At 41.9% G+C, this 23273-nt stretch overlaps 1 protein-coding gene across 1 annotated transcript in view; it reads left to right on the top strand.

The window, feature by feature from the left end:
* The window catches only part of bcar3 (BCAR3 adaptor protein, NSP family member), a 76081-nt gene that overhangs the window by 45799 nt on the left and 7009 nt on the right, over positions 1–23273 (top strand). The window contains exons 7-12 of the mRNA XM_061034816.1: positions 17430–17558; positions 19180–19305; positions 20099–20215; positions 20498–20736; positions 21269–21369; positions 22680–22835. Of these exons, the coding sequence (XP_060890799.1) occupies positions 17430–17558; positions 19180–19305; positions 20099–20215; positions 20498–20736; positions 21269–21369; positions 22680–22835 (868 nt within the window). The remainder of the gene's footprint in view (positions 1–17429; positions 17559–19179; positions 19306–20098; positions 20216–20497; positions 20737–21268; positions 21370–22679; positions 22836–23273) is intronic.

Genomic DNA, 23273 nt, shown 5'->3' on the forward strand with positions numbered 1-23273 from the left:
TGTAACCCGGGGTTATTATATAATACGTGTGAAAGTGTAGCTGTCAGCTCTCACAGTCCAGGTGTATTTGCACTTCCACTATGGATGAAAAACACACACATACGTCCACCTACACACACACACACACACACATGCACAGACTGTAACGTATTGTTCATTAGCCGTGTGTCATTTCCTTTTGTTGGGGTCAAAAGTGCACGAGCGCTTCGGTGAGCCGTTGATTGCCGGGTGCGGTTAGTCCATCGTTTACGTACGGTACGAGGCTATAGGATGGACTTACATTAGGAAGGAAGTGTCTGTCAAGAACAATGCGATCAAGACGTCTCACTGTAAACTATTTTTGTTCCCTCTTCCACGACTGTTTGATGTCTAAATGCTGCTCATTGTCCGAGAAGGAGGTGTAACTACTGACAGGAAGGAGTAACTGCCTCTGTTGGGATCAAATAATCAATAAAAAACTCATCTTTAAAGGGGACATATTATGAAAAATCCACGTTGACAGTGTTTTTGAACATATATTTGTGTAACCTGAGTGTCTACCAACCCACAAAATGTGAAATAAACCCATCCAGTCTTTTGTTTGTGGTCTGCGTAAGTCTTACAACACACTCCTCGAGTAAAACTGTTGTACAGGTCGGCCATTTTTATTCTCTCTACAGAGGAGTGATGTCTACCAGGAAAACTCAGCGGGGGGCTCATTGCATTTAAAGAGACACACACACCAAAACGGAGCGTTCTGAGAGAGCTGGTTTATACAGGGTCACAAACCTCCTCTAGTTCTTGATTCATGTTATATTTTGACCAAAGCACAGCACAGATGTTTCATTTAGACCACAGGGGACTGTTTGAAAAGGTGGAGAAGGGGGATAATATGTCCTCTTTAAGATACAAAAAAAAGTGTCGATTTCATACAAAAACTGCTCCTTAAAAACTAAAGGAGCAGTAAAATACATAATGTTTGAAGGAAGGAATGAAGAGAAAGACAGAATTGAAGATTGTTTTATCTTCTGATCCTCTAAGGGGGAACACAACTTTTCTTTGACTCTTAAAGGCATCTCTTCTTTTGCTCTTTCACTTTTATTCCCTCTCTGTGAGTCGAAAAAAACGTCTGAACCCTGATGAAACAGCTTTAGGAAACAATAATCCTCTTTGTGAGTGTGTGTGTGTGTGTGTGTGTGTGTGTGTGTGTGTGTGTGTGTGTGTGTGTGTTTCTGTGTGTGTGTTTCTGTGTGTGTGTACATGAGGTCTCCAGCTGCACAAGTTTTCACCTCAACTCATGAGTTACACTTTACAGCAAACAGTACACACACAAAATCATGATGTAGTGGTTACAACACCAGTAAACGGTGTTAACATTAATTTAGATGTCTTTTATTGTGTTTGTCACACTCTAGTGGTCAAATAGAAGTACTACAAGTTGACAAAGACAGACACACTCGAGGTGAAGTTGTATCAGGTGTCAGTCGGTCAGTGAGTAGAGGCGGTTAAAAGTCCAAACAGCCGTGTGACATTCAACAGATCATCGTCCCCGTCTGTCAGCGAGCCAGCACGAGTTCAAACCAGGCGAACAGCCAACCAGCTGCTCCTCCTAATATCCAGCTCCACCAAGCAGCCCGCGAGACAGTCAGTCTGTCCGTCAATAAAGCCACACAGACGATCAATCAGTGAGTTTGTCGCCTGTGAGCAGAGAGGGCGGCGCGCCAAAAAACACAAAAGCTCACACAGAGCAGAAAAGAGAGACCTGTGTGAGAATGACGGATCCATCACGAACCAGATCCATCATTTCTGAAACATATCTCTGAGAATGTGCTCAGAACTGTTTCTGTGTCTGTACCTTTAAATGTAAATGAGCTGTGTCTGACCACGCCCCCTCTCTGGAAGGGCTTGGGGTGTCTCGGGCTTTCTCGCTCCATGTCCTGTTGTTTACAGTGAGAAGGCAGACTCAGAGGTTCAGAACAAACACCTAGCTGTGGGAGTGTCACCCACCTATGGGAGGGGTTACTGCCCTTTGTGATGTCATGAAGGGAAAATCTCCAAACGGCCTGTTTGAGCACACATTTTCTGAAAAGTGGAGCAGGGAAAAGATGGAGAGGATGGACTTTTCTCATCATTGGGGGGTTTGTAGACAGACTAGAGACACATATTAGTGTTAGAGGAACATGGTGAAGTGGATTTTACTTAATATGTGACCTTTAATAAAAGTTATCTACTAGATTAACAAAAGGACTATGGAATCATGTTTCACCTACCTACACCATTGCTGGATCTGTTTACACTCCCAGGTTAAGATTAAAGATGATTTGTCATGACTAATATCAGGTCTACAATTAAGTTGAAATGATTAAACTATCATCAGAAATGCACATTTCCTAGAGTGGTTGACCAAGTTTTGCTGCAAAAAAAGGATCACATGTAGTATCTGAATTTAAACTATAGCTTTAAAAAACACAAAAAGCTGAGATTTTTCTTGTGTTCAAACTGTCAAAACAAATTTGTTATTTTGCTTTCATACACAAAAAATGTTTCTTTCCATAATAAGCGTTGGAACAGCTGTTATATTTGAAGTAAAAACACTTTTTTAGAGACTATTTTAGATGCATTGTATGTACTTTATACCACACTGCACCCCTCTGAAGCTTACCTTTAGGCTGACATCAGTGAACTTTATGCATCAATGTTCTCATCGGAGTCACATGAAGCGCTGTGAACCCGCTGACTGCAGCAGACATTTTTATTGACGCTGTGAGGGGCTCGCACAGTAAAGGGGTCACGTTGCACACATCGATACGCCACTAAGCTCACAGTCCATTACTGATCAATGACCCATCACGGGCACAGACACATCCGGCCTCTCTGTGGGTGTAAACAACAACGTCACTGACATTTATTCTCTGGCAGTGGAGCATGATGAAAGCGTCCTAACTGGTACAGAAGGGCACCGACTGCGGCTGATATCAAACCATCGATTCTCTTTCAAATCCGGCCTCTGTTTACGCAAAGTCGAGTACTGACTGATGATTTGATAGCACAGCATAATGACTGCAGGGGGACGTGACGATAGGTTCTCACCAAACGCAGCTTGATGCTAAAGTGTACTTTGCTGCTCAGTTGTTCATAACAAACAGGTGATCGTCGGAAGTGATGACAAAAGAGACGCCATTCTTACTTAACGTAGCTTAAACACTAAACAAATCAATTAAGATAAGATTAGATACAACATGACACAAGAGGAGACTAAACAATACAGTAATATAATACAATACAATACGACAGGATAGGATAGGGTAGAAGATATACTTTATTAATCCTGCAAGGGGAACTTAAATTTTACACTCTGTTGGTGAACATGCTTCACATACACACAGGCTGAAACACACACTCACACACAAACAGGATCCTATGGACATGCACTGATGGAGGGATGTCAGAGTGAGGCGGCTCCCCACAGCGACCAGACCAATTTCCAAATTTGCTCCGTACCAGGACTTGAACCGGCAACCTTCAGCGTTCCCAACACCAAGTCCCTACAGACTCAAATACATGTTGAGAATGAAGCTTTATATTTAAGACGATTTGACCAGTTTCTACGCAGCTTCCTGAAGTTGCTGAGACAGTTTTCCTCTCCCTTCTCGAGAAACAACAAACAAGATAGAAATAGAAAAACATGGAACCTCAGCGTGCAGATCTGTGTCCCTCGTTGTTTTCATAAAGCATTCCTGGAGCGACGGATGTGTGTATTTTAAGGTGGACGTTTAGCCTAGCTGGTGATTTGGGGCCGCTGTGGTCGGCTGTAGTGTGTGTGTGTGTGTGTGTGTGTGTGTGTGTGTGTGTGAGTATAAGTGTGTGTGTGTGTGTTGTAGTGTGGTGCCCATGGGGAATGTTCTACATGTATTTCCTTTGTGGATCCTCAGAGACTTCATGCTGTAATTAGTGGCTCCGTTTCCTGCGGCAGAATATTCCTTCAACTGGTCTCTGCAGGGGTGTCACCCTCAGAGTGTGTGTGTCTCTGTGCATGTATGTGGCTGTTGGTGTGTGTACATGCTTTTTGTACTTAGTCCCTGTCTCTGGTTATAAGTTGTGTGTATGTGCCGTTACGTAAGAGTGCACTGGTGTGAGTCTGCATGTGTCTTGGTGAGTGACTTGGTGGGAAAGCTGTGGCTCTGAACTCGAGTGTGGGTGTAATAGCTCAGCAGTCATTAAGAAACACAAATTGCCGGCTATTTATCAGCGTCACTCTGCTGGACTAACACACACAAACAAACACACTCAGCTAATTGACTCTCTCTCCACTGTCTAGACACAATGCAGAAGTATTAACTCAGCAGCGACTGGACCTACAGACGCTGACTGTTAAATGTTTTTACACGGTTGTTGTCAGTGTCTCTTGGCTATTTCCCTGAGAAGAAATTCTTCCAACACAGGAAATGAAGTATTTTCTATTTTTAGTCCGTTGGTAACGAGTAGAAGAAGAGAAAGGGGAGTTTGAGGGGGCAGTGAGACAGGACCTCCTGCATCAAACTAAGTCCCAAAGGATGCTTAAAAAGAGGGCTGTCATTGCTGGAAATACTGATGAATTGTTGGATGATGTCTTACAAAAGTATGGTGCAAAAACTCCCCGTGATGATCACTCAAAGGCAAAGACTTGAATGAAATGAGAAAAAATGTAATACATGGGTTAAAAAGTTTGAGTCTTGTGTCATCAGACTCCTCATGGACTCGCACGATTTGTTTTTAAAGCTGCATTAGCAAAGACGATGTGGATACAGGGCACGATCAGTAGGCGGCAAAACTATGGGGAATAGCATACATTTTGGAAAAGAGCGCCGGGGACGTCAACAGTGCCTCTCTGAAAAAGTTTTAAGATTTTCAACCCATGTGCTCAGAGCGGCTGCACAGAAAAGGGGACGCGCTTGGAAAAAAAGACGCTGAGCACTGCGTTTTTTCTCCAGGTGGCCGCCTGCTGCTGAGAACGCTCTCTACTCATCGGAAACAAATGAAAAAAGATGCTGGTGCTCAGAAAAAAAACCAACTAGGTGGACACTAGGCCTTCCTGAAAAGTTGGGTCCATTTTCATCAATCAATCAAATCAAATTTATGCTACAAAAAATATCAGACAGACAAAAGAGTGCGACAAGAACCAGAAGACAGATGGACAAAAGATCGTTCAAATCACAAATCAGGGGGAGATATTTATGTGAATATTTTCTCTATAAAGTACGTACATGAATTAATATAAAGTAGGTTAAAAAAATGACAAAAATGTGTCCGTTCCAGCTTCTCAAACATGAGGAGAATCTGTTTTTAGTCCCTATAATAGTACATTGAATGCCTCCCTGTTTGTAGTCATTTTAATATTAATTTAAGACAATTTGACGTCAAATTTTCATAATTTTTTTGTCATTTCATAAAGTAACAATTAAAGATTTAACCAAAGTAGATTCATGCATAATTACAGTAATCAAATTTTGAAACCCTACATGCTTATTGTTTTCAGAACAAAATGGAGATAAAAGAAACAAAGAGTAATATTTAATGGTTAGATTTAAACATATAAAAATCTCTTTGGTTGACTCAAAAAATCTTCTTTACTGTTCGTGCAGACGTCTGCATTCCTCCATCCATCCTCTGTGTGTTTTCAGGGGGAGCAAGAAAGACTTTTTGAGCCACTCCCCGTTACTCCACAGCTCATTGGCTCTTACCAGATCCCATGGTGTTATTCCTCATGCCCTTATATGGGGAGAAGGGGGCGGGGCAAAATTAGGGAAAGTGTGGGAAAGGATCTGTGGAGCTGAGAGAGCTGACAGGGTTCACTCTGCAGGGGATTGTGGAGGAGAGAGAGAGACAGAGATGACAGAGTGAGATCATGATGATGGAGATTCTGCAGATTTAGACCATCTTGAACTTTATTTGAATCACATCTGACTCTTTCCTGCACGTTCTTTAGTCAAGTATTTTTTTTTAGCTTTTGTAACTCTGTGATGGACGTTTCTCTTGGAGGAAGCGTTATCAGCCGCCTCAGTTTTCAGAGTTATTAAAATGACTCTTCAGATGTTTAGTCAAGGAGACTAGAGCTTGTTTTTGAAGCTGAGGATTATTCAAAGAAAAGTTGAGAAGGATGTCTGAGCGATGCAACCTGAAGACGCTGACAGCAGCTCTGTGCTGCTTCTACCACAAGAACTCTGTCATCTCTGCAAAGGTGAGAACAGAGGGAGTGTGTGTGTGTGTGTGTGTGTGTGTGTGTGTATGCAGGTGTTCACAGCCATTGTTGTGTGTCAGTGTTTTTTCTTCTCCCTGATTGTGCTTGTAGTTGTGTGCTGTGTTGGGTAGCGTGTTTGCAAGTGCACATGTTCTTCTTTTTATTGTGCATGCCTGTGTGCTGCAAACTTTAATCTATTCTGTTGTCATCGTGCTTTTCTTTCTGCTTTATCCTGTTTTAGTGTGTGTGTGTGTGTGTGTGTGTGTGTGTGTGTGTGTGTGTGTTTGTGGTTTGTGTGAGGGAGAATTACTGACATAACGTTTTGGAGATTTTCTTGCATGCAAGTGCACTTTTCAGGGCTCCTCTAATCTTTTATTGTGGTTTAAAGGAGATCAATTGGTTAGTGCACAGTGAGAAATTTGACAGGTAGGGTATGATGGGAAAAAAAAGATTTTGCATGCTAGAAAACAATTTTTTTTTAAAGTGCCTGCTAACACCTCCAGCCTGAGCTGAGCATCTCTGAATAGTCCTCCTCACTCTCTCTCTCTGTGTGTGTGTGTGAGCTGAACACTGGGCTTTTATTACCCGGACCAGACGCTCTCATAAATGAGCGACTGTGTGACTGTCTGTGTGTGAGAGAGTGAATGTCTGTGTGTGTGTGTGTGTGACTGTGAGATATACAGCTGGCTTCATCCATAACTGGACCTGGCAGACAGACAAGGCAGTGTGTGATGGTGAGAGTGAGATAGTTATAGAGGTACTAGGACGAGGGCCATAGTGCTCATGAGGATGATAAATTACTAACTTGTGGTAGTTTTTTTTTTTTTTTTTTATGACGTCAGTGAAATGAATGCCATTTAGCTGATTGGATGGAGCGAGTGGCCGTGCAGCAGGCGGAGGTGACGGGTTTTATCCCTTCTGCGGGTCAGCGTGGAGGTTAGCTCTGTGACTCTGCAGGATCACAAAATGTAGTCTGCACCCAGATAAAGGCAAACACAAGTGTTAATGCACGCTCAGGGAGAAGGAAACTTCCCAAGTGATCAGATTAAATTTACAAGGAGTGAAGTAGTTCTGTTGCATTTCAACATTTTGCATGCATAAGGCAGACACTTCCTTTTGTTTGACTTGCCTGTGCGAAAATATGCCATTAAAAACTCAAGGTGACACATTAGAAATCGTTAAATACACTTAGAAAACACAACATACTCCTAATAAATTCATCATTCTCAACTTGTTCTTCTGGACGTGTTTGTTAGAGTTTGAACTCTCGGGGAACTCTACCAGATTATCATCCACGCTGTTGTCCTTCCAGTCTCTCTCTCGCTCTTCAGTCGATCTCATTTTCTTTCCCAAGCCCTGCCGCTCCTCCATCCTTCATCTCGGTCTTACTTTGCATGTTGTCCCCCCAACAAACTCACTCTTCTTATGTCTCCCATCTCTCTATCTGTGTCTTGCCTGAGGTCGATTTCCATCCTCTTCTCCCTTACTCTCCCTTCTCTCCTCCATCTGTCTCATTGGGAGGTCGCCATTTAACCAAAGAAGAGCCAGCGTCTTGTTCTTCTGAGTGTGTTTTGTTTCTTGTATTTATGAACAACTTTGACCTATTTTGAATACTCATGGACTAAGCCTGTACTTAAAGACAGATATAGGATATTCAGCAGATTATCATATGAGTTGTGTGTCATTTTTATCGAAGGTTTAGCTGCACTGTTATTCAGTGTATACAGATTACTTCCTGCTGGGACAGAAACACAAACAGTACAAGACAAAGAAAAAGCTCTTTGTCCATCATCGATCTTTTGTTGCAGTTTAAGCTTTTTTTTTTCGCTCTCTGCACAATAAATATAAATTGACTAAAAACCTGAGAGTCTTTAGCTCTTAGGACAACAAACACTCAAAGTAAAAAACACCAACCTTTGTCCAAACAGTCTGATTTCCACACGATGGCTTTGTGAGAAAAGCCTTTTTTGCCGGAATTTTGCATCTAATCTTTTCTCTTAAACCAAATCTCAGACACGTTTCTAAAACTAAAGCCACAGCATCCCACAGGAAAAACCCTGTTTCCCCGGATCTGTTGCGGCTCCCAGATTTACCTCTGCATTCAACCTGAAAAAAACGGAGCATGAAATATAGAAATATGTCTTTCCTAGAAAGCTAGTTTGGGGACTTTTATTTACACATTGCATCCGAAAAAGATTGTAAAAGTGAAATATAGAAATATGTCTTTCCTAGACAGCAGTTTGAGGACTTTTATTTATATGATTATTTAATTTTTTGGCTTATAAATTATCTCTTGGCACCTTTTTTCCCATGTTGACCAGACATTTAATTTAACAGCTGACATGCCTCTAACCTGTTTCACAAAAGAAAACGTTGGTGATTTAAAGTACAATGAACAAGTAAAGTTTGTAAGTACATATGTGCACGATTCTGGCATGAGACAGACAAATGTGAACACCATAAAAAAAGCATCAGGGATGGCAGTGATGGTGATGCTCTCTCCCTCAGATCAGATGCCTCTTCATCTGTAAACATAGGAAGTAGCATCATTTATTCGTGTGTAAACAGGAAAGGTGGAGAAGCTAGAGGCAGAGATGTAGAGATCCTGAAATCAAAACATTCAGTGTTATTAGCACTCATCGACCTCCCTCAGCTCAGAGTCGGTCCATCCAATCCTAAAGGCCTTTAACCTTATTTATTATCAGATTTTTAGAAGTGAAATAGAAGAAATAAATTGTCTTGAGTTCCTGCAGTGTTGCAGAAAATGTCAGAAACTCTCTGGGGGGGAGCAGAGAAAAGTTTTTTCTGAATAATAAAACCGCATCTAAAAGTTTCTCTCCCTTTCCTCCTGGAGGTGTTTTTCCAAGAGTAGCTGCACTTTTGACACTTTGCATTCAAGTTGTGACTTTTCCAAACTTTACCTGGCGTTAATGTGACAGCTGGATGGATGCACACAGTGTGATAAAAAGAGACAGCGAGAGAAATAGAGTGCAGCAAGAATTCGAGGGCAGAGACAGAAACTGAGAGAAACAAACAGACGGATAAAGAGAGGAGGAAATTCCAGATAAACAGCAGACCATCTGTTGGTATTTTAATGATGAGGAGGAGGAAACTAATGATGATGGCCCTTTGTAAAATAACAACACTTGATCTCTCCATGGCAAAACAGGAAAAAATAAATCTTTATTTAGTCAGTAGAATCTTTATTGAACCTTTAAGTGGGTGCAACAAATCTGGAAAAATCTCCCACTGCCTCCGACATGGTTGTTTTTTTATCATTTAAAGGTCACATCTTGTGCATAAAACATTTGTTTTTCTAACACTAATATGTGTCTCTAGTCTGTCTACAAACCCCCCAATGATGAGAAAAGTCCATCCTCTCCATCTTCTGCCTGCTCCACTTTTCAGAAAATGTGTGCTCAAACAGGCCGTTTGGAGGTTTTCCCTTCATGACATCACAAAGGGCAGTAACCCCTCCCCCAGGTGTGTGACACTCCCACAGCTAGGTGTTTGTTCTGCCCTCTGAGTCTGCCTTCTCACCGTAAACAACAGAACATGGAGCGAGAAAGCCAGAGACACCCAAGCCCTTCCAGAGAGGGGGCGTGGTCAGACACAGCTCATTTACATTTAAAGCTACAGACACAGAAACAACCTGTTCTGAGTAGGGCTGAAATAGAGGGGTTTATAGGCATGATCAAATACAGGATCAGAGTGGATTTAGAACAAGACACTTCACAGACATGTTTTGAGGAGCTCTGAGACTTATTTAACTTGTTGAAAAGAAGGAGAATATGTGACCTTTAAATCTTAAAAGAAAACTCTAACATCTGGGGAATCAGCTTTCTTGCTTTCAAGACCCTAGTGGTTATGTTACGCGCCCCATGTGCAGAGGCTACAGTCCTCGAAGCAGTGGCCTTGGGTTCGAATCTGACCTCAGCCTCTGTGTCTCCTACTCTCGCCTCCTAACATGTCCTGTCTCTTCAGCTGTCCCATCTTATAAAGGCAAAAATGTCCGAAAAATTTCTCTTGAGATATCTGCTAACACCAAGGTGCATTTATTTTTACACCTCTGAAAGGTGATGTAACGCTGCTCCGTAAGTGCATGATGCGTCCCTCTGCCTGTAAACTGTGTTTTGAAACAGTCCCTGCAGTGACATCACATACAGAGATGAGTCAGAGTTGTATCAGGTTGAACGTTACATGCATAGAAACTGATGTGACGGTGCAGAAATCAATGCGATGATGCTGAAGAAGATGTAGTATTTGTTGGATCAGCTCTTTGTTTTGAAAAATATTCCTCATAAATAGCACTTTAGTTGTTGTTCGAAACCAGCTTATACGTACACAGACTCAAAAGTTGCTCCTAATTGGATGAAGGCTTCTGTCTATATTTCCTTTCAACATGATTAAAGCTGAGCGTCCTCTTCACACCAGTGTTGTAGCATTTCTCAGTATGGCTTTACGGCTCTTTACCGTTTTCTCGTCCTGCACATTCTCAGATTATAGAGGATGTCGGACATCAGCTGTAGGTCAGTGGTGTCATCCATAAATCTCAGCTCTCACATTATCTTACAGCACACAGGGGATTTGGACGAGACGAGGATTATAATGTCCAGTTGTATACGAGTGTGCTTACTTTGACATGATGAGGAATCAGGTTTATGATTCTAAAAGGTTATTTTCACTTTACTGAACTCAAAAGACAAGCAGCTTACAGAGCTGCCCGCTGCATCCGATTGGTCAAGACATTAACAGCATCACAGCGTCCTGGTTTTGAACTCTTACATCCACTGAAATCTTTTTGGACTTAACAAAAATAGTTGCTCCTGTGTGAAATCCAGGTAATCCAAAGAAAATCAAATCCCTGCTGAAATCCTTTCTAACAAAGGATTGGGTTGTTCACATTGGTCTGAGAGCTGCCGCACTTCAACGTTGAGTGAGGGATTGTTTTAACGACATGGCAGTCTCAGTGAAAATACTGATGGTGAGAGTGGACGTCCTGCACAACAATCTTGTCCTATAAATTTGAAACCAATAGCATTCAGCTCTGTGAATTCGCTTCACAGTTAATAAAGACTTTTATTTTGTTAAGTTCAGGAGGATTTAAGGTTAAGCTTTGTCAAACAAAATGATTCTTATATTTATAAATATTTCATAAACATCAGTCACAACATTTAGCCTACTGTTTTTTTTATTTATTTCCTGAGCAGGAAACAGGAGGAATGAACTTTGCAACTTCAAAATAAAAGCTCTGCATGTTTAAGTTTTAGCCCCAAAAACTTGAAATAAATGACCTGTTTTTGCTGTGACAGAAGCTAACCGAGCTTGCTCAAATATATGCTGCAGATTAACGCCTGTGCCTGTGGATCAAACACAGGTAAATGTCCTGTACAGAAGAAACTCTAAACTGTGGAGTGATATTGCTAAAGCTTTGAGAAGGTGAATATAAACATCAGTATTGGATGAGTATTATCATTCCCAAGGCAGAACAGCCAATGACGTCAAATAAAACAGCAATTTACTGTAAAATAACATACTGTATAAACTGTTATGGTAACAAGAAGTGCAAACACATACAAGCCTTCAGTAAAAAATAAATAAAAAAAAAAACAGTTAGCCTGTCTCTGTATGGTTTGATACAACCGCTGAGGCTAAAAGGAAAACGATGGTGATGAATGGCGCCCAGAAAAGGAAAAGAGAGATCGCTGTCAGTGTTTCCTTGTTGACCAGTTTGCTCCTGTTTCATACTTTTTGGCCGGTCTTTCATACATCAAGGCATTGCTCACATACACAAATTTGCATACTATGATTTCACACCATACTACAGACTCAATGTGACGTCACAGTTAGTATGAATAGTCGGAAAGTACGCAACGTCGGACACAACCTTTGTGTTTCTCACGACTGTACAGTTGCACTAAAGATCCTTCGGTGGGCGCCAAAGTGCACCAAACCAAATTCCTACATATTGTTGCTTTAATTCATCATCTATAAATCATGTTTCCTGCATTAGTACTTCTTTGTATGTAATTTATAAACACACTTATACATGTTTTATTGTTGATTAAATACATTCATCTGTAATTTATTCAATCAATGGGATGCAGTTATGCAGGTAGTCAAATCTACGTCAGGTAACATGTTTTGATGTTTTGGAAGAACCAAATGACTTCATTTAGGGATGTATTCACTGGAAAAACACTTAAATTCTGCGGGTTTTCTTTGTTATTAAGGTGTATAACTTACCTTTCTGGTTTATCAGTAATTCACTCCTGAGATTCATCCAGTCAGAGTGTTTTGTCAAGGTGATTGTAGATAAACATCAGGTTTAAACATCAGGTTTAAACATCAGGTTCAACAGGTTACGTCTTTGGAGGCATTTTTACCTTTGCTACAGTCAGAGGTGTCCCACTTTACTTTTTTTTTCGGGATGCTAGAAACTCATTTAACTTGTAAGCACTGAGAAAATAAGAAAGAGGAGAAGAAGTAAGAGAGGAGAGATCTGAGCATGTAGACAGGACAGACATGTCAGTGCAGTCCTGTGTAGTGTTACTGCCTCATGTGGCTCACATACACACTGTGGTACAGTATAAGTGCAGCTGCTCTCTGACGATGACATCATGTTGCAGGATTTTATTAAAGGACAGTCATGGAAATATATTCATCCACCATCTCCATGTCTTCTCCTTCCTCCTCTCCATCCCTCTGCCCCTCTTTATAATACTTTATGCACATTATCCATCCCTCCTCTTACATCTGTAGTCATCCCTCCATCCTCTCGTCCTTTTTCTCCTTCCTCTGCCAGCCGTTGTACTCTCCACTTCTCCTCTGTTCATTAGTCCTGCTGGCAGTGTGGCTGCAGATGTAAAAGCATTTTAACTGTGATGGTTGTAATGAAATATAATCACAGATGTGACAGCGATCCAAAACAGATCTATGAGGGGGGAAAAGCACTGCGCCTGTTGTTTATCACGGCTCCGATGCAAGCCAGATCAAAGGGATTTGATACTATCATCATGATTGTTTCATTAGATCCAGTTCAGCAGGTACAGCGGGACAAGCATGCTGCACAGGCAGTGCACTAAAACTCAACTGGTTTACCCTCAGGACCCACCACCAACTCCTTCATGAAAGGTCGCCACCCAAATGTCTGACCCTTTTCAACCAATCAGATTTATTTATTTCATGAAAAATTGTGCATCGTGGATCTCAGAAGGTACAAAACATGTGACACAATATAGAAACGGAACAAAACAACATGTTAAAAAGGGTTCTGCAACCGACATTCGATCCCTATCAATCAATCAATCAATTTTTATTTGTATAGCGTCAACTCATTGAGTATGTTCTTCTTCATTTCTCTAGTCCTTGACTAAAACAGCTTTTATACACAAGGCCGTCCCGTCCATGTAAACATGGCTCTGACAACAACACAGCCAGCGGGACTCGAGCTTCTCACTCATTGTAGACAGTCATGACTCAGAGACACATTTACACAGGAGATACTCGATTTCTGCTGTTTTTAGGTGTAAAATGTTGCACATTCTGCCTTTGAGAGATGTAACATACATATAGCAAACAAAGTGAAACCAGATAAACATGACGCAGACTCTAAATGTGCTGTTTGTTGTTTGTTTAAGAAAAGTAATGTTGTCATTTCATTGAACCACTGGGCGGTAATATTGAAGGCAGAGTCTGATTCCATACAGTGAGATCAATGACAGAGTCAGGACATGTGCATTATGATGAGTTAGAAGCTGTAACGTGATAAGCTGATTTCCTGTCATGCATGGAGACATGCAGACTGAAGGCACAGGGGTCTATCCTAATGACTTTACAAAGACGCAGAAAATATGAGAGAAGTAAATAACAACAGAAACACAGAGGTGGAGAAGTGAAGAGAGAGAGCAAACGATACTACGATGTGAGAGGTTTCAGTTTCCTGGGGACACTTATAGACATATTTCCTTCTACATGTAGGTGTATGTGTGTGTGTGTATATGTGTGTGTGTGTGTGTGTGTGTGTATTAAAGTCATGACTCTGGTAGCTCAGTGCACGTTTGGATCATGTCTCTTTCTTGATTTCAGCAGCAGCGTGTCGACCTGATATTAAACATTCCCAGCTGGTAAATTACAACCTAGTTGCATATAAATGGCATAGCATTAGCATAATATCATAGAACCGTGCACCGTGCACCTGCAGTAGAGCCATCCTCAGGTATTCTTTGGGATGTTTGGAGCATGCAGATTTTGTGTTTTTTTTTTTTTACATATAAACATTTTGTGAAGCGTTTTGTGCAAGACCTGTTTCCTTTTTTTAATGATATGTTAATAAAATGAACCTGAAACTGGAAATTTGTGAATCTAGAGTCTTTTGGGGCCCTAGGCAAAAATGTACAGGGGCCGTCCGACCAGCGTTCATCCCCTTTATGTCATGATTACTAGTTAGCATTATCAGCATTTTGAGGTGGCACTTATTCGTCTCTTCTGCTCCTGATCCAATGTCTTGCTTTCTTTTTTCACTCTGAGATGGATAATTCCACTTCATTTTTCTTCTGTGACTTTGACAAACTTTGTTTTTCACAGCTTCATGCAGGCAATCGTAGCAGCGCATTGAGAGTGAGTGCTGTCTGATGGGGAGGTTTCTTACTGTTGTTGCAAAACGTGCACATTTTTGAGCCACTGCTGCGATTCAAAGTTTGTCCGCCCTCAGAGGGAAGTCGCCTGCCTTACCTGTTGACAAGCAGCACCTCGGTGTGTACAGCCATTGTAGCACTGATGACCTCTAGTACATAACTACAGATAGAGATAATATCTGCTGCATTGTGCATTGTGTGAGTGAGTATGAACCAGTAAGGGACAAACTGAGTTCTACATTTAACCACAGACTGCTTGTTTCATCAGCAAACTGTTAGTCAGGGAAAGTTCAGAGAAGTGTGTGTGCGTCACTTCAGTATGAGTGTGTGTTTACGTACGTCAGGTGAGGGTGTGTATGGAGGCAGGTCCGGGCAGTTGGGTGGGGTCAGGTGGATGACATCACATTAGGAGGCACCGGGTGGAAAGAGAAGAGAGGAAAATCACCGAGGACAGAGAGAGAGGGCGAGAGACACACAGACAGTATAGTTAGTGTGTGTGTGTGTGTGTGTGTGTGTGTGTGAACATGTTGTTTGATACAAAGTGTGTGGAAAGGTTTTGTGTGAATTGTTAAATATCAGAGATTTAAAAAAAAACAATGTGTGAGTGTGTTTGCTATGCAGCGTGTCATTAAGGAAGGAGCAAGAAGGAAAAGCAATGCAGAGACCGAGCAGCTGTCATGTAAGTGTGTGTGTGTGTGTGTGTGTGTGTGTGTGTGTGTGTGTGTGTGTGTGTGTGAGTGTGTGTGTGTGTGAGTGTGTGTGTGTGTGTGTGTGTGTGTGTGTGTGTGTGTGTGTTTGGTGTTTTGGTACAGGTGGTTGTGCTGATTCTGTCTCCTCTCAAATATCTCTCCTTCACTTTTCTCTTTTCTAATCATTCCGTCTCTTGTTGATGTGAAACTGACAGATCGATCGTTTCATCACCTGTTTGGTGTTTTTTTATGAGATTTAACCACTTCAGTTCAGTTAGATTTGTATTATTGGGGCCACGGAGATGATTGGAGGTTGTTGGTTTGACACATTGTACCGTTCTGTGAGGCTCAGGTGTAAATGTTTCTTCACTCTGAGCCTCATCGTTCTCGTTTAGGAAGGTTTCACTTTCTGTTACTGGCTCTTTAAAAAATCTTGAATCCACCAATGACATGTTTAAAATGTGTTGTGTATCATCTCATTATTGATTAACTACTTATAGACTGACACAAAAGAATGAATGGATGTTACAGATGAAACTGGTCGTAGTGGTAGGAGTTCAAAGTCAGCTGTAGTGTCAGCTCTGCCTGATTTACAACACAGAGAGAAGATTAAAATAGCCTCTGCTCCTCTTCTCTATCATCACAGTATTCACTAAATGTTACTACTAAATGAAAAGGGTTTTTGAAAAAGGATTTTTAAATATTTGAAGGTCAAGCTGAGGAATGGGGGTCCCATAGTAACAAGGCACTGATAAAAACACTGATGATAACAAGTCTAAAAAAGTTTTTTGTGTTATATACCATCCGCATGTAAAAGCGCTTTGAGTAGTCAGAAGACTTGAAAAGAAATAAACAAGCTCAAGTCCATTCATCATTATTAGCTGTAGCGTTGTTTAGCTCTGTGACTCTGAAGAGTTGTTGTTGTGTTGCCGCTGCTCGCTGTTTCAGTCTGCACATGATGGATGGATGATGTCTAACCTGAAAGGTTCAGAGCCTGCAGGATAAATCTGAGAAGTCACAAAGTAAGAGTTTTTAGCAGGTTTTTTGTGTCTTTATGACCTTTGACCCCAAAGTTTTTGTTCTATATTCAGAGCTATAAACAATGTGCAGAGTAAACATTAAAGGCATAACACTTCACAGCACGGCAACTAAAGTCACTTCTGATGAGGAGTCTTCTAAAAGCTAAGAAAAACACGTCTTTACAACAAAGTCAGGACTTTTCATCTTCAATATTCTCAGTGTCTCGAGCTTCTCAACGAGCGCCGCTTTACGCGCTGCTTCATGACGGTCGTACTGTTTTTGTAGCTCATCATTCTCTTCTAATACTTGCACACTATTTTTGCACCCTCAGTTATCTCCTCACCTCGTTCCTACACCCCCACCTTGAAACAAAGAGGTTCATTGTCTCTCATCAGGGGGATTTCTATTTAGTTTTTTTTTTTTAAATGGTAAAATGAATGCGAGCTAGTATCGGGCTAAAGTGTCCACCAGTAATATCTAATCCCATTTATACACATTCACACGCTGCGGACGTAGCAACAGGAGGTATTTGGGGTTAAGTGTCTTGCCTGAGGACTCTTGTTCATGTGGCTGCAGGAGGTCGAAACCCCCGACCTTCTGATTGAGAGACGACCTCTGAGCCACAGCCGCTCGTCTTTCCCTTCTACCTTATTGTGTATTTGCTCTGGTCTGGTTACTGTGGTGTCACCAGAGTGATATTTGTCATCACTCTGAGCTTTGACCTCATCGCTGTTTGTTTTGTGGAATAAGGAAACTGTTGCAACTTTTACGATGATTGCCGCTCGTCTGTTTCTCTTTGACTTTCTCCAAAAGCCGAACGCAGCGCAGCGTTGAGTTCTAGTTTTATGTATTTATTGCGTGTTTTTTTTTTTCTTTCTTTTAACGCAGTTCTCCAGGGATCAGTTCATCCTGGACTGTCCATCAGAGAAGCTCCGCAGAGAGCTCGAAGAAGAACTGAAGATGAACTGTGAGGAGCCGAGGAGCCATGCATGGTACCACGGAGCCATACCCAGACAGGTAACACACACACACACACACACACACACAGACACACAAATCTGAGTCACAGGGCCCTCCCTTTTCAAGCCCGGTTAAAAACTTGTTGAACCAGATCACCTATTATTAGACAAACTGCACACACATGCTTACAGAAAGACTATAGCTTAAATACTGGCCTCAGCAACAGAGCAGGGTTATAGTGTTAGGTCAGTGTATAAAAAGCTCTTTCTGTACGGTGCAGTGTGTGTGTGTGTGTGTGTGTGTGTGTGTGTGTGTGTGATAGAGAGAGAGAGGGAGGCTGTGTGTTCCCTCGTAGAGCCCGCTCTGAGATGTAATCATTTTTAATAAGCTGCTTCCTTTGGCTAAACTAAACTACCATTATGTCCTATACAAACACTCGCTTAATTAAAGTGTGTAACTGTGTGTTAAGGGCGTGTGTGTGTGTGTGTGTGTGTGTGTGTGTGTGTGTGTGTTAGAGAGAGAGAGAGAGAGTAAAAAGGTAGTAAATTAAACAAGACTGAATTAGAAACAACGATAAAGATACATTATCAGCTCATTTGATTTCTGTCTCAAACTAAATCTCGTTCAGATTTTTGTGTTTTTTTTGTGCCTCAGGCCGTCTCACAGCTCGGCTTTTAATCGTTTTTTCGATTAAGTGAAGTGGATGCTGCACTTCATCTGTTCCAGCAGAAAATGAATGTTTTTGAATGAGTTTTCACTGTCTTGTTGAGGGTTTATGTTTCGATGACTGTGTTCATTAGGGTGTGAGCATTTTCTCAATTGAGGTATGATGTCAGAAATGGTCACAAATAACCGTTATGACCATCTCTAATCGCTTGTTGTAGACTTGTAACAGTTGAAAAAGACACATTTTAGTTTCATAAAGGGACAGACAAAACATCTGAATGTTTGAGAAGTTGAATAATGTTTTGGTATTTAAAAACATAAAAGCAACTAAAAGGCAGTCATGTAAACCTGCAAGCTCAACCACTTTTTAGTGAATATGTTCCCAAAATTGTGTACTGTACCTTTAAGAAAATAAATTAAGATAAGATATACTTCATTAATATCGGGAGGGGAAGTTCAATTTCAAACTCTGTTGTTGAACATGCTGCACACACACACATGCACAAAGAGGATCCTGTGGACATGCTCTGATGGAGTGAGGTGGCGTTCCCTGTGCAGCGCTGCTCACAGGGTGGGGGTCGGGTGGGGTTGGGGTCGGGGTTAGGGGGTGCATCTAAAATCTCCAGAAAAGTTCACCTTAAACTAAGCTTCTCTTTTCGTCGTACATGACGTATCTGCAGAGGTCTAAATGAGTCGAAAAGAGCTTTTTCCCAACGGAAAGGGAAATGATAAAATATAAATTGAGATCTCTCTGATGTTTTTTCTCGCTCTATAAATACTGAATTAAGTTGAGGCTTTAAATATCTTCCATGTCTTATGTAACCGCTGCAAACCAGCCGGCACTGCGCTCATATAAAGATGTAAAAAACAGCAGAACAGGCGAGCGCCTGTTATCACCTCAAATGAAATGTTTAGACTGTAAATAAACACTGTGTGCCTGCACGTGTCCACGTGCTTTGTGTTTGTGTTTGTGTTGTTGCGCCCGTACATGTAACCTTCTGTGTCGCTCCAGGTTGCAGAAAACTTGGTGCAGCGTGACGGTGATTTCCTGATCCGTGATTCGCTGTCCAGTCCAGGAAGTTACGTTCTGACCAGCCAGTGGAGGAACACTGCCCAGCACTTTAAAATCAACAAGAAGGTATGACAGCATGGCCAGAATCACAAAGGAACCACCTCAGGCTCTCTAAGTACCACCATTACAGCCAACATGGAAATAAAGTAGTGTAGGACTTTTTTGCCACATATACAGTTTACAACAGTCGGCCATTTTATTCCTCATATGCATGTTGTTTATTATCGGCCGTTCAAAACAACACAACATATACTGCACATATTGCAAAAGATCTGAAATGCAATTTCAGTAGATTATCAAATTGAAATGTGTCTCTACAGAAGGTCTTCTGCGCTTGGACTCTATGGGGAGATCTTTGTAATCGGAGAAATGTCTTTACTGAAACTTTATAGTGAGGGAACAACACGTTTTGCCTGCAGCTTCCTCAGCTTCACCCAGCAGCAGTGCACGGTGTGTGCACGGTGTACATGGGATGTTCCTGCAACGGGGTACTCTGTCGGTCATTTAGAATAAATCCCCCCTTCGGGTGGTTTAGGCCGATGACTTGTTAAACCAGATGGGTGAAGAATTGACGGCTGATGATTCTGCAAAGACGGGCGGTGATGGGGAGGTGGAGGGACACATGAAGGAACTAAAGGCATGAGGACGCGAGAGAGGACAAATACAAATACGTATTCTTCCTAACTGATCTTGAGCTACAGCTTCACTCAAATCTTCTCACAGTTGCAGACATTTCTGTTACAGCCAGTCGCACAGTGCACTCTGTCTCTTTCTTCACATATAGAAGACGAAAAGGTTTGGGTACCATCAAATAGCAACAGTTAAATAATGTAATTGTTCACATTTCTTCTTTTCTCAGGTGGTGATGCTGAACGAGGCGTACTCCAGAGTGGAGTACCGGCTGGATAGAGAAGGCTTTGACAGCGTCCCGGCACTTATTAGATTCTATGTTGGCAACAGGAAAGCTGTTTCCCAGGTGGGTTTGTCCAAATATTTTTTAAAAAAAAAGAGGAAACTAGAGTGTGAACATCAAAGCAACATTCACACAGGTGCAGGACAGAAAATGGACTAACTGCAGACAAAAAGAGAAAGACCTCGGTTTACTTCATGAGTTGTTGGGATTGGACTAAATGATGAATATAAACATGTTACTTCCTGTCTAGCTGACATGAATCCGTACAATAACTGGATTACAGTGTTAAACCCGTTATTCCTCTGTCAGTAGAGAACCGTATGTTCCTCTGTCCGTTAACTCAAGGTGGTCGGAGCCATCATCTTCCAGCCAATCAACAGAGCGCTGCCTCTGCGCTGCTTGGAGGAAAAGTACGGGCTCTCCGGCAACCACAGGGAGGCGTCGGGGTTCATGGCGCAGGAGAGGCGGAGTCAGAAGCGCCTCAGCCTCAACATCACCAACGGACACACGCACGACAACACACACAACGTGCAGGACGGCACACACTGCAGGGAGAACGGCACGAGCCGGAGCAGCCAGCTCAGGTTTGTACAAGTGATAGACACACAAACACACTGATCAACACTTCCTCTGCGGCTGGAACGATGTGTTTTATGAGTTTGTATTTGACCGCTGTGAGTCGATAAATAAAGACCGCTACTCATAAACTCAGCACCACACAGGCCTGTAGTGGAAGTGGGAAGTCGGCTGCAGACCAATTGTACTTTAGTTTTTTCACTGGCAGAATGAAATCAATACTTGAAACCTCTTCCTGCTCTAACATGCAGCCTCCAGCTATTTCTATTCATCGTCCATGCACGGCGCTGTATATATGACATGTTCCAAACGTATCGTGTATAAATAAAGAGCGTGTGTTATTTCACGCTGCATGAGAGTCCTCTGAGCGTGATGTATGGCGTCCATATCCGTCTGAGGAAAAGAGCGGGAGGCGGGAGGAATGAATATGTGGTGCAGGTTTTAGTGTGTTTACAGAAAGGAAAAAAGGAGAAAAAGGCTTTGAAAGAAAAAACAAAAGAGAAAGTAGAAGTTGATGCCGTAACCTTTTTTGTGTCTCAGGTTGAAGGATCGCTGCGGCAGCCAACCAGCGAGTCTGAACCAGGTCCAAGAGAGGAGACGCCCGCTCAAAGCTCACCAGTCAGAGAGCTACCTGCCTCTCGGTAAGTGACACTGACATTCAGAAAACCTCTAACAAATGGTATAAAACAGGCACATGGTCTTCATAATGACATCCAGCCAAACGATGGCAGTCATCATATTGGAAATGATCTCGCCTCCTAACTTGGTTCAATAAAAGAAACAGACAAAGAGGTGATGCTGAGGTGACCAAACGCTCCCACACAGCGCCCCTACAGGCCTGGAGCACTTCTGTTGAAACGGCTGGATTTGCAGCGTTTGCCTATTTGCAGTTGTCTGTGAATATTTGTGTTTTCTGATCTCATACTGAGCTTTTTTTTTTTTTTGCAGCGCGTTTGATGTTAATGCAGTTGCTTTGGCAGGTTTCTTTCATTTGCAGCCCGTTTCAGCCGTTACATTTGATTTGGACGTTTGAAGTTGCTTTTGAACTTGCGGCGTTTCTGAATTTGCGGAACATTTTTTCTTAATGTGAGTCGTTTCAGCCTTTGCCGAGCGCCTGCACCTGTCGGCACCCTGTAGTGTGATTAAAAATGCACGATAAGAGGAAATGATTTATTCAGGAACAGAAATGAAGTTTTATCTTTGAATCCTTCATATTTGAAATGCATTTCTCATAGTGGCTTCCTCTGAGGGAGTGAGAGTGAACCTGAGGAAGCCACTGTGTTATTCGCTCTAATGTTTTATCTGCATGAAACTTTGAAGTCAATCTGAACAAATCCTGGTGTGCACCTCTGATCTTGAAAGCTGTCTGTTCCTGCTCCATCTGCACCCCCCCGATGAGTAGCACAGCTGTGCACAGGGCACCCATCGATCCTCTAGAGACTGTTTGTGTTGATGTTAACTTTTATATAAGTTAGCTCTTCTATCCATTCACATGAATATTCACAGTTTTCTGCCTCCTCACAAAGGCAGTCCAGGTGTGCAGAGTCATAAAAGTAGTGCAGGATTCTTACTTTTGTTTTCTGTTTGCAACACTGTGAATGCATCCTTTCAAAGCTTTGAAGACTTTTCAAAGGTGTGCATTCTTTCTTTAACTTGTGTATGACTCCTGCAGGCAGGCTGCAGGCTAACAGTCTCATTATTTGTTCCTGGTATTTATAGACTGCGTTTTTGATTGAAGAATACTCAAAGCTTTATTGTGCCGCAGACAATATATGAAAACAACACAATTAAGATGACAAGTTCTTGTTTCTGCAACTCTTTTGATATCACGCTTTCCCTCCCTCCACATCCTGTTTTTGTTTTATTTTCATATAATGTTCACACTCTTTAATCACCTGTTCTTGTCCTGTTGGTTTTCTAATGTTCCCTGTCGTCCTCTCCTCTCCTCCAGGATCCAAGCCTCAGCACCAGCAGTCTCCTGACCCTCTGCTCACGAGTCCCAGCCCCAAGTCTCCCGTCTTTCGGACGGGCAGTGAGCCGGTGCTGAGTCCCTCTGTCGCTCGGAGATCTGCAGAGCCTCTAGCAGGTCGGTGGACGTGGACAATACAAATCTAACGTCTCACAAATCTGATTAGAAAACAGCTTTCCTAAACTAAATATGCAGGATCAAGTGAAGAATCTTGAAGCCCAGACTGTTAATGAAGACATATTTAAAATGTTTGTCAAACTGCAAATGATGCTCCTGCACTGTTTATATCTGCAGAATCTGAGGGTGTAGCTCAAAATCATATCAACTATTTCTGCTCTTTTGATGCATCGAGTATGTTTGCACAAAGTCCTTCAAAAGAGTTCCACAAATCATAGCTAAACAAATAAACAGGATGTATTTTCTGTTGATTTACACTCATCACTGCTAGTAGTTAAGGTAGAAACTTAACCTTAAACCTTTTGAATAAGTGTTGCCACCTTACAGCACCTGTGTGTACCTGTAGATGTAAGCCCGCTCTCTCTTTGCTCCTGCCTTTGTGTGCTTAAAGAGAGGTCA

This window comes from Labrus mixtus, chromosome 3, assembly GCF_963584025.1.
Source record: "Labrus mixtus chromosome 3, fLabMix1.1, whole genome shotgun sequence".
Lineage (NCBI taxonomy): Eukaryota > Metazoa > Chordata > Actinopteri > Labriformes > Labridae > Labrus > Labrus mixtus.